This window comes from Platalea leucorodia, assembly GCF_965183815.1.
Source record: "Platalea leucorodia genome assembly, chromosome: 1".
NCBI classification, from domain to species: Eukaryota; Metazoa; Chordata; class Aves; order Pelecaniformes; family Threskiornithidae; genus Platalea; species Platalea leucorodia.
Genome location: NC_138823.1, coordinates 68,389,207 through 68,405,848, shown reverse-complemented (window position 1 = coordinate 68,405,848; position 16,642 = coordinate 68,389,207). Strand labels below are relative to the sequence as shown.

General features: G+C 36.8%; 1 protein-coding gene across 1 annotated transcript in view; it reads left to right on the top strand.

The window, feature by feature from the left end:
- The window catches only part of GABBR2 (gamma-aminobutyric acid type B receptor subunit 2), a gene marked incomplete at both ends in the record, with an annotated part of 482,647 nt that overhangs the window by 238,652 nt on the left and 227,353 nt on the right, over positions 1-16,642 (top strand). Inside the window, 2 exons of the mRNA XM_082312677.1 lie at positions 2,914-3,105; positions 4,215-4,451. Coding sequence (XP_082168803.1) covers positions 2,914-3,105; positions 4,215-4,451 — 429 coding nt within the window. The remainder of the gene's footprint in view (positions 1-2,913; positions 3,106-4,214; positions 4,452-16,642) is intronic.

Below are 16,642 nucleotides of genomic sequence, written 5' to 3'. Positions count from 1 at the left end.
GAGTCTCTGTTTTGGAATTAAAGGCATTATTGATTTTTAATGAGAAACAGATGGAGGTTCATTGCAATTCAGAAGTCTACAGGCATTCTTGTAGGGGTGGGATATAGGATGTGTCCATGCTGTCATGTTGGAAACATGATGGATGTTCAATGGTAGTAAGGGTTTGCAGGCTCTTTTGAACAAACTGCTAGTAATTGTTTACTACACGTAGAAAGATCTCTTACGGAAATTTCTTTGTTGTAAATAAGCATCTCTTTACGGATTCAAACAAGAATGAAAGGTTTAAAAAAAAAAAAAAATCAGTCTCATAAGGGCGGAAAATGTCCAGGACAGTTTCCTGGCTGCTTGACAGCAGCTCAGGGCTTTGCAGCCTGGGTAGGGCACGCGAAAAAGATTAGGGAAGACATAGGACTACTTTATGCTGTTCTGATGGTACAAAGCACTTGTAAACCTTCTTCGCCTTACTCTTGTGTGCCAACAAATCTTCACCTCAGAAACTAAAACTTGTAAGAAGTGGTCTGTGTGCATTCAAACAGTTCAAGAAAGATACGGATATTTCAAGGAAATGTATCTTTTAAGCATCAAAATAATCTCCATTTAGCAGAATCAACAGGGAGGAAATGGTGGCAGAAAGCATTATTTTGAAATAAGTCTTCTGGAACCCAAACACTGAAAAGCCTGAACACTAATAACTGTGGTGTCACTAGAAAAGTGAGTGCATGGCCATGGTGCTCAGCTTTGGAGGAGCTGATTTTGTTCCTCCTTCTTTTACCTTCCCCAGATTACCCTTCAAACTCTACCATTCCACCAGATCTCGAATGAAGAGTTGCCAGCTCTTAAAGTGTTTGGGTTTTGGTTTCTTATAGCAAAATCTAGACTTGTAACCAAATTCCTGCAGGAATGTGAAAGTTTCAGTGCAACCTTGGGAATGATCCCTTGTTTTCAGGATGGAATTTCTGGCTATTTTGAAACTTTTAATTTTCAGCCCTTGTCCCAGGACAGTTACATATTACGCAGGAAACAGGCTCAAGTGCAAACAAAAATTCCAACAGCTCCAATTTCAGAATCGTTCATAGCCAATACTTTCTTGCAACACACAATTTGATACTTTAATCTGTGTAGAGCAAGGAAAGCTACTGATCATTGTCCTTCTCTAAAAGCACTATTCTGTGTTAATTTGTGTCCTCAGTGATTTGAAAACTGCCAAATAAAAGACACTATCACTGAAAGGTCTTGAATGACCTCATTGTGTAATGGAAACTCTTTTAGACATCAGAAGATGTTGCAGGATGGGATTGCTGTTTTCCTCGCAGGTGGGCCTGGGATGCAGTATAGCCATAGCTGTAAGAGTGGAGATGGGCAGGAGGGCAAAAGCAGATGTGTTTCTGGGAGGGTAGAATTAATAAGTGAGAGAAAGACAAGTAATTTATGTGGATTGTGGAATAAGTAAGATATGAGATGCAAGACACTGGGTTTCAGACAGGAGCGCTTTCAAGCAGCACTGGATACAACGCATGAAATTTGATTTTGGCTGAACAAAAGCTCCTGCAACCAGGGGCCAAAGAAATCTGCTTTGTGCACAATACATTTATGAACCAAGTTGACACCATTATAGTAGCCTTTACAGATTTAAAGCTCGATTTTAATTTACGTATTAACATATTTAGGAGGCTGTCCTATTTTGTGGGTTTTTTTTGCTATTCCTCTCTGTTTTTCTGATAGGCTTTTGGTATGATCTTTGGGATACTTTTCAAAACAGTTATGTTCTGAATGACTAATATGTCCTGTTTGCATTCTCATAATTTCCTCCTTCTGTAACATTTTCTGTGAAGATGTAGCAGTTTTCCTGTTAAGAACTCTAAGGTTGCACCATGTAGTTCTAAAAATTGGAATTTTTATCTTTTAAGTATGTCTTGTATCTCCAGTATTGCTTATATTAGGAGCCAAAGAAGCATGAAACCTGCTGTTTCGAAATGGAGTCTGACTGAAATGTCAAAAGAAAAATACCTAGTTACAAGACAGTGAGAGAAACATCTGAGATAAAATTTGCTAATTTTATCCTAGAACACTATTGCACAAAATGGAATAGAATATCTATTGTGAATAGATCAGCTTTTAAGCACAACAGCATATGCACCTGACTAATAAAGTATTTCTGTTTCCTTTTATATGTATCTGCTATGCATTGTAAGGAGATAACCATCATCTCAGTATCTTGGAGTACATTGGGCTGTATTCAGTATTCAGACAATATGGAATTTCACCTGAAGAAATTTCTTATTGGAAAAAAGAAGTCACTGAGATTTTCTTGCTTTATCAATTTACTATTGATTCATACTCCTCAGGAGAAACTGCTTACTTAATGTCCCTGTGGTCTCCATTTTAACACAGTCACAAAATTCATATTTGCAACATTGTGATTTGATGGTGCCAAGGATCCAAGTTTTCTTGGTTTACCTTATCCTGTTTTATGTGGTCTTTAGGATGATAATAGGATGATAATAACTTAGTTTAAACATGGTATCATGGTGGTCCTACCACTTAGGTAATAGTTGTGTTACGGAGAATTTTTTACGCAAATATTCTACCTCCTGCCAGTGTTCCTCTTTATCTCCCTAGGTTTAGAATTCAGTATTTTATTTTTCTGTTTTTGAATAAATGGTCTATTGAAAGCAAAATAGGTTTTAGCATATTCTCTTCTCATGACCTGAATTTTAAAGACAGGAATCTTCAAGAAAGGAGTCTTCATTGTTAGCAAATAATCATTCTAAACTGTTCAAAATACTTGTGTATCCCTCAATTATGCCATAATTTAATTAATAATGGAAAAAACATGAACAGAAAACAAATACTTTTATGTTCAATACATCTATTACAATGTCTATTAGCTTTTCTACTTTTCTTTCTTTGTAGGCTTATGATGAAGAAATGTATGGCAGCAAGTACCAGTGGATTATTCCAGGGTGGTATGAAAACCTTTGGTGGGAATCCTGGATTAATTCCTCACAATGTCTCAGCAAAAATCTTCTTGCAGCCATGGAAGGTTATATTGGAGTGGACTTTGAGCCTCTCAGCTCGAAAAAGACAAAGACCATATCAGGAAGGGTTAGTATTTTTCCTTCATTTTATTATACAATCAATTGTCTCACCAGTGTCTTCACACAGCAAAGCACAGAGGATGGAGGTGAAGCTAAAGGGCTCTAAGGGGTTCTTCTGCAAAGAGAGCTGGCAGTCTTCACAGTTATTCTCATCTTTCCACTAGTTTTCAATTTTTAAATATTTAAAAATCAATTCCAATTCTCTACAGGGCAAGGAAGCAGTAAAGTCCCTTGCCTCAAATCTCGTCTGTTCCCCTGTATGAACATTACAGTTAAATGTACAGTAAAGCTTGAATTGTAGTCTGCAGTATCACATGCTGCATCATGTCAAGTTAAGTAGTTGAGCACAGAAACAGAAAACATTTATGGTTAACCGTAATCCTGCAAAAGGCTAATTTCATTGGTGATTTGTGCCTCTCAGAACTAGGGGATGGGGCTTGTTTTAAACATGTAAATATGTGGTATAAAATACATAACATTTTATCACAGAACAAATGTATGCAAACTCTGGCCAATGAATAAATGTGCTGATTTTGCTACTTTTCATCTTTTTTCATCTGTCTTTCATGCCTTGCTGAGTGAGCACAAAAGGCAACTGTATAAAAAGGCAACTCATCATAAGATAGCATACCATAAAGAGCATAGCAAACTTGTAAAACAGACAAATTGCCACTCAAATAATTTCACATTAAGCAAATAGTTGCTCAGATAAAAGTTATTTGATTTGCATTATCCTATACAGTGTACTCAGACCACTAATTTGCAGGGATACAGACTTATTCTCTGTTCTAGCATTAGGGCTCACCTGTATGCTGGTAGCTTTGGTTGAACTGAAGTCTTTTGTACAAAGGCAAAATGAAGCAAGTTATCCTTCATACAGAGAAGTGGAACTGCTGCTTTTCAGTCTCTCTGTCTCCTAGGTCTCCCACCCTGTCTCACCATCAGTCTTGTAAGTTAGGCAGCACATGTATCTTCCTTAATGTTTGTTTTGGTGGTCTTTTCTGTATTAGTCATGCATGTCTCCAAGTTGGAGACTGTGGTTCAAGGTGTAGATTTGGACCCAGATCTGTAATATGTTAAATATTGAAGTAAACCTGGAGTTTTTCTCCTCTACAGACTCCACAGCAATATGAAAAGGAATACAACGCTAAGCGCGGTGATGGACAATCCAGCAAATTTCATGGTTATGCCTATGATGGAATATGGGTGATCGCCCAGACTCTGCAGCGGGCAATGAAGTATCTCAATGCTACCAACAAACACCAAAAAATTGAAGATTTTAACTATACAAATCACAAGCTTGGCAAAATTTTTCTGGATGCTATGAATGAAACCAACTTCTTTGGAGTAACGGTAAGTCCCAACCAGATACTTGTGGGGGGGAGGAGGCTTGTGATTTTAAGTCAGTAGCTGAAGCAAGCATTAAATTTTAAATACTCCTGAAAAAGAAACACAGTTGTGTATTTCTTATATCTTCAGAGCTTCCATAGTTCTGCTTTATCTTAAAATTTAATGTTGTTGCCTTAAGGCTCTGGCTCATTACCTGTCTTCTGATGCCAAGTGATGACACTGTACAGTTCCTCAGTTATCAGATTTTTAAGCATGGATGTAATCTGAATTAACAACTCAGAGTGGTCTCAAGGGAACCACAAGTGTTGCAAGCTGCAGTAACCTTTTAAGTGACTGTTTTAGCAGTTGAGGAGTAGCTGGAATGTGTTCTGAAAATACCTCCTATTTCCCTCCATCATTTATTTTTGATAATAGGTTATAGAACACTAATGTCTCCAACTCCAGTGCTGTACATCCTAAATATTCTTACAACATACTTCTGTTGCCATTTAAGTTTATTTATAATTTGTATTTTTTCACAGTCAATTACAAAGCATGTTGACTATGACTTAAGAAGAACTGGTCACATATAGTTTGGTTTTGAATTGCACCATTGCAAATTCATAGTAATTGTTTTTTTTATTGACATTGCTTCTAGTTTTTAGCAGAGTAAAATGGGCAATAGGAGTGTGGCCCTAAAACTTCTTAATTACTTGATTGTATTTGAGGCAACATCAGTCAGAAGTTAATGGTTCATGTGTTCAGGAGTGTGCAGAGCCATACGCCTTCACCAAGAGAGATGAGGAGACTCCATTTCGGGGAGAATGGTCTTCGTGGTTTCCGATAGTAGCAAATGAGAAACCTGCTGGAACACACTTCATTAAGCAGTGTAGTTGGGCTGCAACATGGCTAGATAAGGAAATCAGAGTGTTGGAGAAATGTGTATTTCAGTGGTGCATGGAAGGAGTGCTTTTAGGCACCTCCTTGCAGCAACAGCATGCAGAAGGTTGGCAACATTTCTGCCGCTGTGCAGTAGCTTTTCAGGTTCTGTCCCCAAGTTAATTTAAATTGTCTTGGATATCAGTTAACCTCAGAACATGTTGATGTAACAGAACTAAAGTTGTCATACATGTTACAAATTGGTTCAAGGAGGAAATGCCTACGTATAGACATCAACAATGAGTGCAGGCTCAAATTTTTGGTGTCCTTGTTAATTGCTGAAGAAGCCTATGTTTTATATCACAGTACAATTGAAACTAATTTAGGATTTGTAAGTCAAAAACAATTACATGGCAAGACAATACTAGAATCTAGTTGCCTGTACAATATGAATTTTGCTTTCTTTTTACACTCAATTTGACTGAAGTTTTCAGTAAAAGAATTGTGCAGTTATGGGGTATCTCATTGCATCCATAGCAGGACGGGATCTTTGATAAAACTTTCAGTCAGTAGCAGCTATGAACCAGACTCTGCAGGGGCTCAGACATCTCTGTCCTGAGTTATTCCAAGTACAGTATCTCTCAGTGTGGCTGAAATTGTATATTACTGTGTAGTTACTTTTTTTTTTTTTTTCTTTCCCCATCTTAGCCTTTTTGCCTGCTGTTTAGTCTTGACAGCTGATTATGGTAAAATTGGTAGATTTCATTAGCACTGCTTAATTGCCCTTCTCTGCTCCCCCCCCAAAAAAACCCCAGCAATACCTCTAAGATAAAGAAGGCTTTTTTTAATTAGTTTCAGAGACACCAGCAAAACCTCACATATGAACTGCATCCCTATAGGGAGGGAATGAATCAAAGTTTCACCAACAATATTCAGCCATGTTTACTTACTTTATTCCCTCAGGTATAATCGTTTTCAAAGAAATTACTGCATGATTATTCACTGCATTTAGTGCTTGTCTGAGGCACTTTGTAAAACATTTCTCTTTAAGATTGGTCTACCAAGTCATCGTGACAATGCACAGCCCAAATCTGGTATTTGCAAGGATCATGCTTCTTGTTCCTATAAGACATTCACAAAAACATTTTAGGCAGGAAGATATAGAGAGAAGAAAATCTATAGCAATTACACTTTCTTAGGATACAATCAGAACAAACAACACTCAAGTTTTTCCAGACAGTGTGAAGAAGAGTTTTATAGCAGATATTAAAAGTTTTGCATTGAAATGTTCAGAAAGTTGAAGGAACAGATTGATTCTTACCAGAAATATGTTTAAACTTTTTATTCTTCAGTCTAATAAATTGCTGTCATTTGTGACCTAGTTTAAAACTTCCACTGGAACGTAAGTTTTAGGTCTTGGAATGCCAAATCTAATTTTAATTTTTTTGTTTTCCAGAAAAAGTATTCTAGTATAAAATTTTTACAATTTATTTTTAAAAACTTATTCTGAACAGGAAAAGGACATTCATTTCTTCTAGAGTATCTATGCCAAATACAAAATGAGTTTTTGGGAAAAAAAAGAAAAGGAAAGACTAAATCTGATCAATCTTCAAAAACTCATCCAATGATATAGTAAAATATGTTGTTAATTATTAGGTAAGAGGAGAAGGTAGAAAGAAAATGTAGACAAGAATCTAAAAATGCAAAATCTATTAAGAAGAAGCATCTTTCTTTATGCTTTCTGTGACTATGATATCAGAAACAATGTCATGTCATAAATAATAAATCCCTTTACCCAATTTTCATTTTCTTTGGGATTATTTATAGTAAACCACAAAAAATATAATCAGTGTTGAGTGGTGTTTTTTGTGGAATTTTTGAACAATTTTGAAAAGGCTTGCTGGGAGTGAAGTGTGCTAGTTCCTGATTACACAGAATGTCATTGTTTCAGTTTTCTGGTCTTCCCCCCCCCCCCCCCCCCCCTTTTTTTTTTTTTTCTTTCTGGGAGACAACATTTAGAAAACAGTTTAGGCTATTGCCCAAAGACTTGACAGGACTAATCCTCTTTTTGTGCATCAGAAACTCAGTACATCAATGTTACTTATTCTAATTCTGCTGTCAGAAATCTATTGGAAAGAAAATTATAGCTATTCCTTAAACATTCCTGAAGGTTCTGCTTTTTTTCTGTTGTTTTTTTTTTTTTTTCTTTTAGCAAAATTGTTCCTTCTGTTATTTTTCCCTCATTCTTATCTGACGTATAGTCATGTTGATTACCACATAATTTTCTCGTGTATTTTGAATATAGAGCAAGGAAACATATTTGGTGTTTTATCAGAAAAGAGTAACATAGTTATCTGCTACACTTTTTCAAAGGTAAAATGGATACTGTTTTACAGGTGCAAAAGGACTTTGTAATGAGAAATGCAATACAAACAAAGAAAAGAACTGTGGGGATGTTCCCACAGTTTTGTTAATCCAAACGTCCTAATTCTGCAGTCAGATACCTTGATGTTGGCTGTTTTCAAATTGAGTAAGGCATTGTGTGGTTAGGATGGTCCATCTGCAATGACAAGCTTTCAGGATAGGAGTCCTTTCAGGATTTGGGACTAGCTTGGCTTTCATGGTTTACATTTTTCTAATTCCTTGCTTATCAGAGCACTTACTTACTTTTTTAATGGGAAAGTTATTAAAACAAAAAAATTCCTTAAAGGATTTTGGACAATTTTTCTCATTTTTCTTGATCCAGATAAAGTCAGTTCTGTAAACTGAATGCAATCCTGCCACCCTAATGGTTTATATACTGCCAGGTGCCTGTTTCCTTGCTAAATAGATTCCTCTTCTCAAATAGTACACATTCTTTCTGATAACTTAAGTGTCAGAAAATGAAAGATAAGAAGATAAGTACTCACACAATTTATTTTGATAGTTTAGATGTCTGAGTCGTCCCCTTATGTAGTTGGTAGAGCCACTGGAGGTAATTTAGAGTTGGAGAATCTACTGAGGTCTCTGTTGAAGTGTTACTACTTTGAATCAGTATAGAGTGATAAAACAATGGGAAAAAAAAATATATATCATCTGGCATATCTATACATCTGCATTTCAATTATACAGCAGTTTATAGCACACTACCTGTAACATGACCTTCATGTATGTGTGAAAGCCAAAGAGAATTTTCCACAGGGCTAGAATAATTCTCCTAAAGCAAGATTGTTTGCCTGAAGGATAAAAAAAAAGAATAAAAATCTAACTTTATTTTGTGTAATACTACCATAGTATAACTTGTAGGCTTGATAATTAGTGAAGAATTAGTGCTACCTTCTCAGGACACTGAGTCATATTTAGTGCATACTGAATCAAAATCCACCTAGAAAACAGAAGGATTTTGGTTTAATCAATTTTTTTCCTTTTTTTTCTCTTTGTAAAGACTATGGATGGTTACATAGTACCTTACAACTGCAACAATGTTTGTATTTGTTAATTAATAAATGATAAATGTTGATTATACTTGGAAAGATATGAAATACCACATTTGTTCTCAGTATGGTAAAAGTTCATATTGGTTCTGTGGGGTAGCCAGGTAGTAGGGAAAAAACAATGAGTGCTGGAGATAATTTTTAATTTCTTTTTTATGCAAAACATGACATTACTTTTAAAAATGCTTTTCTCTTTCGAATCGCTTCACCTTTGTCACTGGTGTGATATCGTGAATGTTACTATTCTCCCTGGTTTATGCCTGAAGTCCTGTAACTGTTACAGTAGGGTATTCTGCTGTTTGAGTTTATTGCTATCATCTGTGATTATAAATCAGGCTTCAAAATTGTTAATTTATTTCTCATCCTTATGGCCTGCTAGTATTTGTGTGTAATGGAAAAAGAATTACAGTGGAGGAGAGAGAAAACTAAATACAGTGTTGGCTTTCCTTTTATATCACCCAGAGACTCTAGCACAGTAGGATAAAATTCCATCACAGTAGCTGCTGCACAGTTGAAACCATAGCCATGAAATAGCTTTCAAGTCTGTCCCTGGCATCTTGCATTTGAATGGATCCAGTCATGTTTCATAAATGGAAAAATGCTTATGGATATGAAGTTCATTTTGTATTTTGATGCTGATTATTTCTGAAGATTGATTTTAGCAGCTTGCCTCCACTTTCCAGGCTTCAGTAGCCACTGTGCTGTACAGGAATCTCAGGAATATAGGCGGTGTTAGCATCAGAATAGGAACAGGGAGAAAGTATTTATTTCATGTCATCCTGGAAAAATAACATACCCTAAGACTGTTAAATTAAGGAATACATAGGTCTTTGGCAGAGAATCAGATGGAATTAATATGGACTTCAGCAGAGTGAACTTATGCTTAATATGGAGGCCTACAAACATTTCTGTAGTGGCATTGACCAGTGAGGTTAATTTTGCCTGAGCAGTTCTGAATTAAGCCTCAAGAGCTATTTACACCTGGAGTCAAATTTTCTTTGTTGGCGTGGCTGAGGTAGGGCAGATAGTAAAAGCACTGGGGAGAGGGCAGAAATTTTAATAAGGTATCTTCTAGTTAATCTAGAATAGTGCTTTAAAAGTACATTTAATTTTATAAAGAGGGGTAGCAGGGTAGAGGTTTAGTGTGCAGTGGAATACCTAACACTATAAAGATACCTGTTCCTGAGAAATGCTTTTGAATGTTCCATCAAATTTGGCTTGGTCTTAATTTTGAACATTTGAAAACTTGCACTTGGCCATTATCCATAATTGGGTGATCTGAAGGAGTTCAATAAGCTAGCAAAATGCATAGTCAGGAAGCTATATATATGTATATATGTATGCACACGCATGTGCTCACAACCCCACCTGACTGTTGGCAGGTCTGTTTTTTCCACACCTGACCCCATGGGTAATGAATGTGAGCTACTCTGAACTTAATGCCTTGTGTTTCCTTTTGATTTTTGAGGACTTGCTTCCTGTTAGATGTTTTCATGTGTAGCACAAGAAAAAAATACTTGAGGTCTGGCTGTGTGCAAGACCTCCTACATCTCTTTTTGGTTTTCCTGAACCTTGAATTTGAGCTTCCCTGAGTGGAGATAAACGTGGTGAATCTCTTACTTTCTTACTCCCTCCTGACTTCCAGTGCATTATCCAACACAGATGAGCAACTGAGAGCGGTACAGTGGGTTGGTGAAATAATTTGCTCTCTATGCGGCCAATTCATTTAGGAGACTCCTCAAAATAGAGAGGTGTTAAAGTAAGCCATCAGCAAGTTTGCATAGGGTCATAAATAATGTTTGCTCATTAGGAAAATTCAGTGCAAATGTTTTCATCTGCCAATAATGTAAAACTGCATACAGAAGAAATCCTAACTTTTTAAAGTGAGAACTGAGATTAACTGTGACATTTCAAGATTAGCCCGCAAGCTAATCAGCAGCGGACGACTTAATAGATATATTAGTAAGTGGCAAATAAAAAAGGCTTTAGTCTAGAGTTGTAGAACACTTATTACTGCATCTGTCATTCTAATAGGTGGATAGTTGATGAAAATAAATGAACAACATACATTTACAGAAAAGCTTGTGAAACATTTTCTAAGATCTGGCTAACATCTCTTAGCTTCCTCTGCTCTATATTTAATTTTGTCTGTGTCTAGACAGTGCTTAGCATAATACATAATATGCCCTAGAAGCTGCTTTGTTGCTACTTTGGGTTCAAAGAGTGGAAGTCCCTACAAATAATAAAGAAACAAAGCTCCAGTGAAGGAGATTGTGTTGGCTAAGCGGTGGTGCAGGGTTGTGCTTCACAGGATAGTTCTCCTTCAAGCGTCTGAAGAAACAAAGCACATTTCAGTAGTTCTGCCACACTGGTTTTTCTGAAGTGTGCTTTGTTTTGTAGCTGCCTGCTTCCAATCCACCTTTGTTTTATCGTTTTTGATTTTGTTTTCTCTTGTTCTGTTTTTCTTTTCTGTATTCTTTGAAGTTGAATGATGAAAGACTAAAGAAAAAATGAAATTTACCAAATTTGGAAGCTCTGTCCTGCTCCATATCAGCAGTTAAGCTGGGAGAAGGTATCAGTGGTTTTAAAGAGAGTTTTCAAAATAGTTTCTTCCTCTGCCAGTTGGTTTTATCTGAGGTTGGTACAGAGGGCCATCTGAAAAAAAAAAAAAGATACTGAAAGAGGGGACAGCCTATACATGTTGGACAAGTGACATAGGAACTACGGATTCTGGTATCTCTTGCATAAGTAGGAGATTGTTTCTCCTGATGGCTAGTTGGCCTTTTTTTTTCTGTTTAGACAGAAGTACTAGGTAGGTAAGGTGATCCTTTGCCCCCCCTCCAGCATGTAGTAGAAAAAGAAGGAAAAATGTTATGTACCTTCTTTCATTGTGTTAAAACCCTGCGCCTCGTTTCACCAAGTTGTTTTTGACAAGAGATAGGAAATCTTCGTATGCCTATTGAAAAAGGGTGCTAGGATAAAATCTTACAGACAGTCATGGAGAAGTGACCCTCTTGCAGTAAGTGTATCAATGCAATATCATCTCTGAAAAATCACAGAAAACCTGGAGTAGCTCCATCCACCTATACCATGGCTTCAAACCATGTCAGTATCTTATGATCAAAGGCAGATGATGCATCTGTGTGGATCTCTGGTGATGATCCCATATTGGCAAGAGAATACACACAACATGTCTCTGTTCTCCATATACAAGCCTGTGGAAAAGTGTTAAGGATTTGCAATATATGCTATAAGAACTGTTTTGACAGTCTCTCCTGCAATTATAATCCAAAATGGAAAATGTGGTGCAAGGTGTGTGGCGTTGACAATGTTGCAAATTTCCAATTTTCTGTTTGTGAAATTTAGCCGTTTCTTTCACTGAAGCTGCAGCTGTAACCTCCCAAGGAAGAGTCCATCCTGGGGAAGGAAAGTAGAAGAAGGAAAGTAAAGCATGATGGAGAAGGGAAAGTCTGAGGTGCTTTAATTGCCCTAGGACCTGATGCAGTTCTTGATAGCTGTGGTAGCACATAATGTGTCAATCAATACAGCAGCCCAGCAAACAACTGTCTTGAATGCTATGATTACATAGCGCAAGTTGAAATTATTTCAAGCCCCTTTCAAGTATTATTGCCTGTAAAGGAAGACTGCTCCTTCCCCAAGAGAGAAATGTCTTGAGTGCAGAGGGGACAGATGAAGAGTCAGCAGGCTCTGGGATCTGGATGGGGAGGACCTAAGAGAGGAATTCAATTTGTAGCTGTGTCCCTATCCCACACACACCTTTTTTTAACAGCAATGGGTCTGGAAAGGAAGACTGCAAGTAAAGGTGTATTTAGGAGAACATAATGAGAAAGGAAAAGATTTCCTGGAAGGCTTTCATATAATCTGCATCACTGACCAGTTCTGAGTTTCCAGTCTCCAGTGCCTCTTGTACTTGTTCTGATCTGTTTAATAGTGCATAAAGTTTAATGAAAATCATCTCACCTGACTGTGCTTTTCTTGAAACTGATTCTACTGTCCTTGTTGAAGAGCAGATCACTAACAGATTATATTCATTCCATAGAAATATGCCCAGATATAGACATATATGTATGGGCCATGTAAGTGTTTACTAGATGGAGCATGATGGTCCTGAAGAGCCAGCCAGGCTCTTTTATGGTTACCTAGCAGATGGTGTGTGAATCAAACAAGCATAGGCTGGCACAGGCACAGCTGAATCGTGCTTCCAGCTGAGTTTTTGCAGATGATGCAATGACATATAGGCAAAAATCTATGAATTACGGACCTTCCAGGGTAACAGTGTTTTTCAGTGGTATAGCTATTCCTGCATTTGTATCTCTGCGAGAAGAAAAAAAGATGTATGGCAAATTTAGGGATGTTACTGCTTCTACCTGCTATGTGTCCATTTGAAATGACAAGCAAAGATATCTTCTGTGGATACTTCCAAGCCCTCAGCTGCCCAGTGGCTTGGGGTTGAAATTCACCACAGTACAGCCTTCAGTTGCAGCATATTCTCTTGGTATGCACAGTGGTTGGAGCTGCAAGGTTAGTTATCCTGCATCAGCCTCAGTCTGCAAACTCTTACCTCAGACCTACCTCTGATTTATCTCCATTCTCTCCTAGAAGAGAGCGCTGCAGAAGTACCTGAGTTAGCTTAAAGTTTGAGATGTGAATGCCTTTCAGTCATGACTCTAGAGTGAAAAAGCACTATGGTTTTAGAGATGATATATTTTAGAAATGGTATAAAACTGAATTCCTGAGTGCTGAAGGGTATTATAGTTCTTGTTTTATTTTCCGCGGGAACAGATGTTAGCCCTGCTGCCTTGGGATTGTTCCAGCTCTGGTAATTCCACTCCGTGTACCTAAAACTCTCACTGAGATTTCAGACGGATAAGGAAGTTATTATTTACTAGCTTTACACCAGGACTTTTCTGGGACAATAAATGCCATAAAGATGCAAAATTTTAGTATTATTGTTCCCACCTCTTTTATTAGGCATTGCATTTTATTATTATTTCACTGTATAGGCAAAGTATAGTAAGATTTTACTGATTTGATCCTGTTCCTGCTTCAATCAGTGGGAAATCTCTTTTGACTTCATCACGAGCAGGGGGAGGTCCTTACCTAGCAAATTGCTTTAATAAATAATTTGTGAATATAACTCAAAATGTTATTCTAAAATCCTTTTTGCTCGCAGAAAATTTAGAAAAAAATTCTTCTGAAATGCTTTCTAGAATTAATGAATATATTTTAAGAGTGCTGATCAGTGGTAGTGCTGTAAGTTAGTAATGAATGATTAGACACAAGAGCTTGTTCAAGCACATTTGGAGAATGCCTCTAGATAGTGTACTATGTGGAATTACATGACTCAGATGTCAAGTAACTGTAAGCGATTGAAATAATGTGGTGGAGTATAGCAATTTAAAAAGTAACATCTAAGGATGCCTATAAAAGACTGCAACTTCTAATGCAGATCATGTAAATCAAAGAAATGCTGAATATTTTCGTGATCAGTTGTGCTCATTATATATATTCTTTTGGCACAAAAGTGTAATTTTTAACTGGGTATCAGATATTTGGGAATATGAAGTAATACGGAAAAAAGATAAAGGAGAAATCTCAGAGAGGGTACAGATAACATTATGAAGGTTGAAGCAATAGGAAGACTATTCATAAACCGGATTGTGAAAATCTTAATATGTTTTCTACTGTTCTTTGAAGAGCTGTTGTCATACTACTCTAAAATGTTCTCAACATCTGTTTTGCTTTACATTGAGAGTTTAGAGAATGATTAAAGCACATAAATAATAAATATATTTCTAAATATGCTGAAATCTTACAGCAGGTTCATTTAGGAAATAAATTATGAAGTATAACATTAATTCTAATGTGCTTATTTTTATCCTTTACATCACTGATTTGGATGCTTTAAGAAAACAAATTTTAAAAATGCATTTTTCTGTTAATTTTTGTGTCACATTTACAAAGATCTGTTGATTTAGGTTAATTGGACTACTTCTCTTCATTGCTGAATAGTTGCATGGCAAACTTTAATCTATGTTTTGTTTTCACCTAGGTTACCCTGTCAGTGGGCAATTTTAAAAAGCTTTTTTAAAAGGAGTCTTTTTTGTCTTCAGTGAAAGTGACCCATATTAATGTTACAAGAATTAGAATTTAGCCTGATGGGAATTTTCGTGTGCACCTAACAGCAAAGTTGTCCCTTGGGGAATATTTTGCAATGTGACATTTTTACTTTCTGGCCAGCAAAAAAAAAAATTAAACGTTTAAAACTGTATTTTAATTCTCTCTTCATACTGCAGTACTTCTGAGATTTTGGCTTTACCAATTAACATACTCTCCGCTGTTGCTAATCTTTATGACAGCTCAAGGCAAAAATATTCCTTAACTTGAATATAGCATTTCACTGAATGTGAATCCACCTGTAATGTTAAAAATGATGTTATTAACTGACTTAGCCTAGAGATGCTCTGAGGTTGTCAGGTCTGATGTTCAGTGGATTATATTTTCAAACATAGAATCATAGAATCATCACTGCTCCTCTTTCCTGGCACTCATGATTTCTGTGATGAACTAGTTTTCTTCCTTGGAGAGGTGCTCCAGTTGCAAATAGGATTCTTGGAGGCTGCAAGCATTTTAGTGAAACACAGGAAAATTAAAGTATTATAATGGCATTTATTGTAGACAAATGCACAGTACACTTTCAAATAGTTTTCTAGTATTTTTAGAATTGGCTTTTAGAACTTCTGTATTTGTTACCTTCTACTCTCCTCCTCACCATCTTCTCATAGCAGGTTGTTCCCTCAACAGTTACTGGTGATGAGGATGGTTTTTGAAATATCTGGCCTCTGGCAGAGCAATGTTAAGATGGTGTTCTTTTTTAAGATTTCATAACACAACAAAGATCTTTCATTTCAGTAGAGTATATGGTATGATAGGACTTCCCCTTTGGAGTTCTTCACATGAAGAAACTTGTGGAAGGTGAGGAGGCAGAAAGAGCAGCAAGGCCCTTGCTGGAGCCCCTTCAGTCTAGGACATCATGCTCTACTTGTGCTGAGTCCCAGCTTCAGAGCTGCTGTGGCAAAACAGGCAGCGGCCAAAGGCAGCAATTTGCAAACTAAAGTAGGCTGCCTTTTTAAAATTTTTTTTCCCACCCCCCTCATTTGAACAATTTGTGAGTATTTCTGTTCTATAAGTTTCAGAAAAATAATCCCAGGATTCTGCCTTCTGCATGATCACCCACTTTATATCTCGTCCATAATGACAGCTGAAGTTGTCAGCGTATGAGCCCAAAACACTGGACAGGAAGCAGGCTGTTCTCTCATTTTGTTATAAACAGTTTTAGTCAAATCTAGGACCCATCATTTTTCACTTGTTGAATATTTCTGTGTGACAATAATTTTTCCAGTTCTGCGATTTTTTTAATAACCTCAAACGCACCAAACTTATAACCATGCCCACTAACCACTGTCGGGAATCAGATTATTCTTTTAGAGCATGGTCTAAAGAGAAGTTCACATATCTCTGTGTTCTTGATACTTTTAAGAGTATCTATATATCTATATATCTATATATCTATCCATATATCTTTATATCTTTATATCTATGTATCCAGCCTCTATCACCTAGCCAAAACTTCATTAAACCTTATTGTCTCTCCTAACAGTTCTTTCTGCCTCTCATCCAAGAACTTGTTGGGCTACTTTGACAGCGTTAAATCTTGTGTATGTGACTAAGATAAGCATTGCTGGACCCAGCTCTCTCCCTATGTGTGATGACAGTTTCTGTCATGCCACTCATGTAGTATCAGTAGGTGTAATAACAGGTAATTTAGATGAAAACAACCCA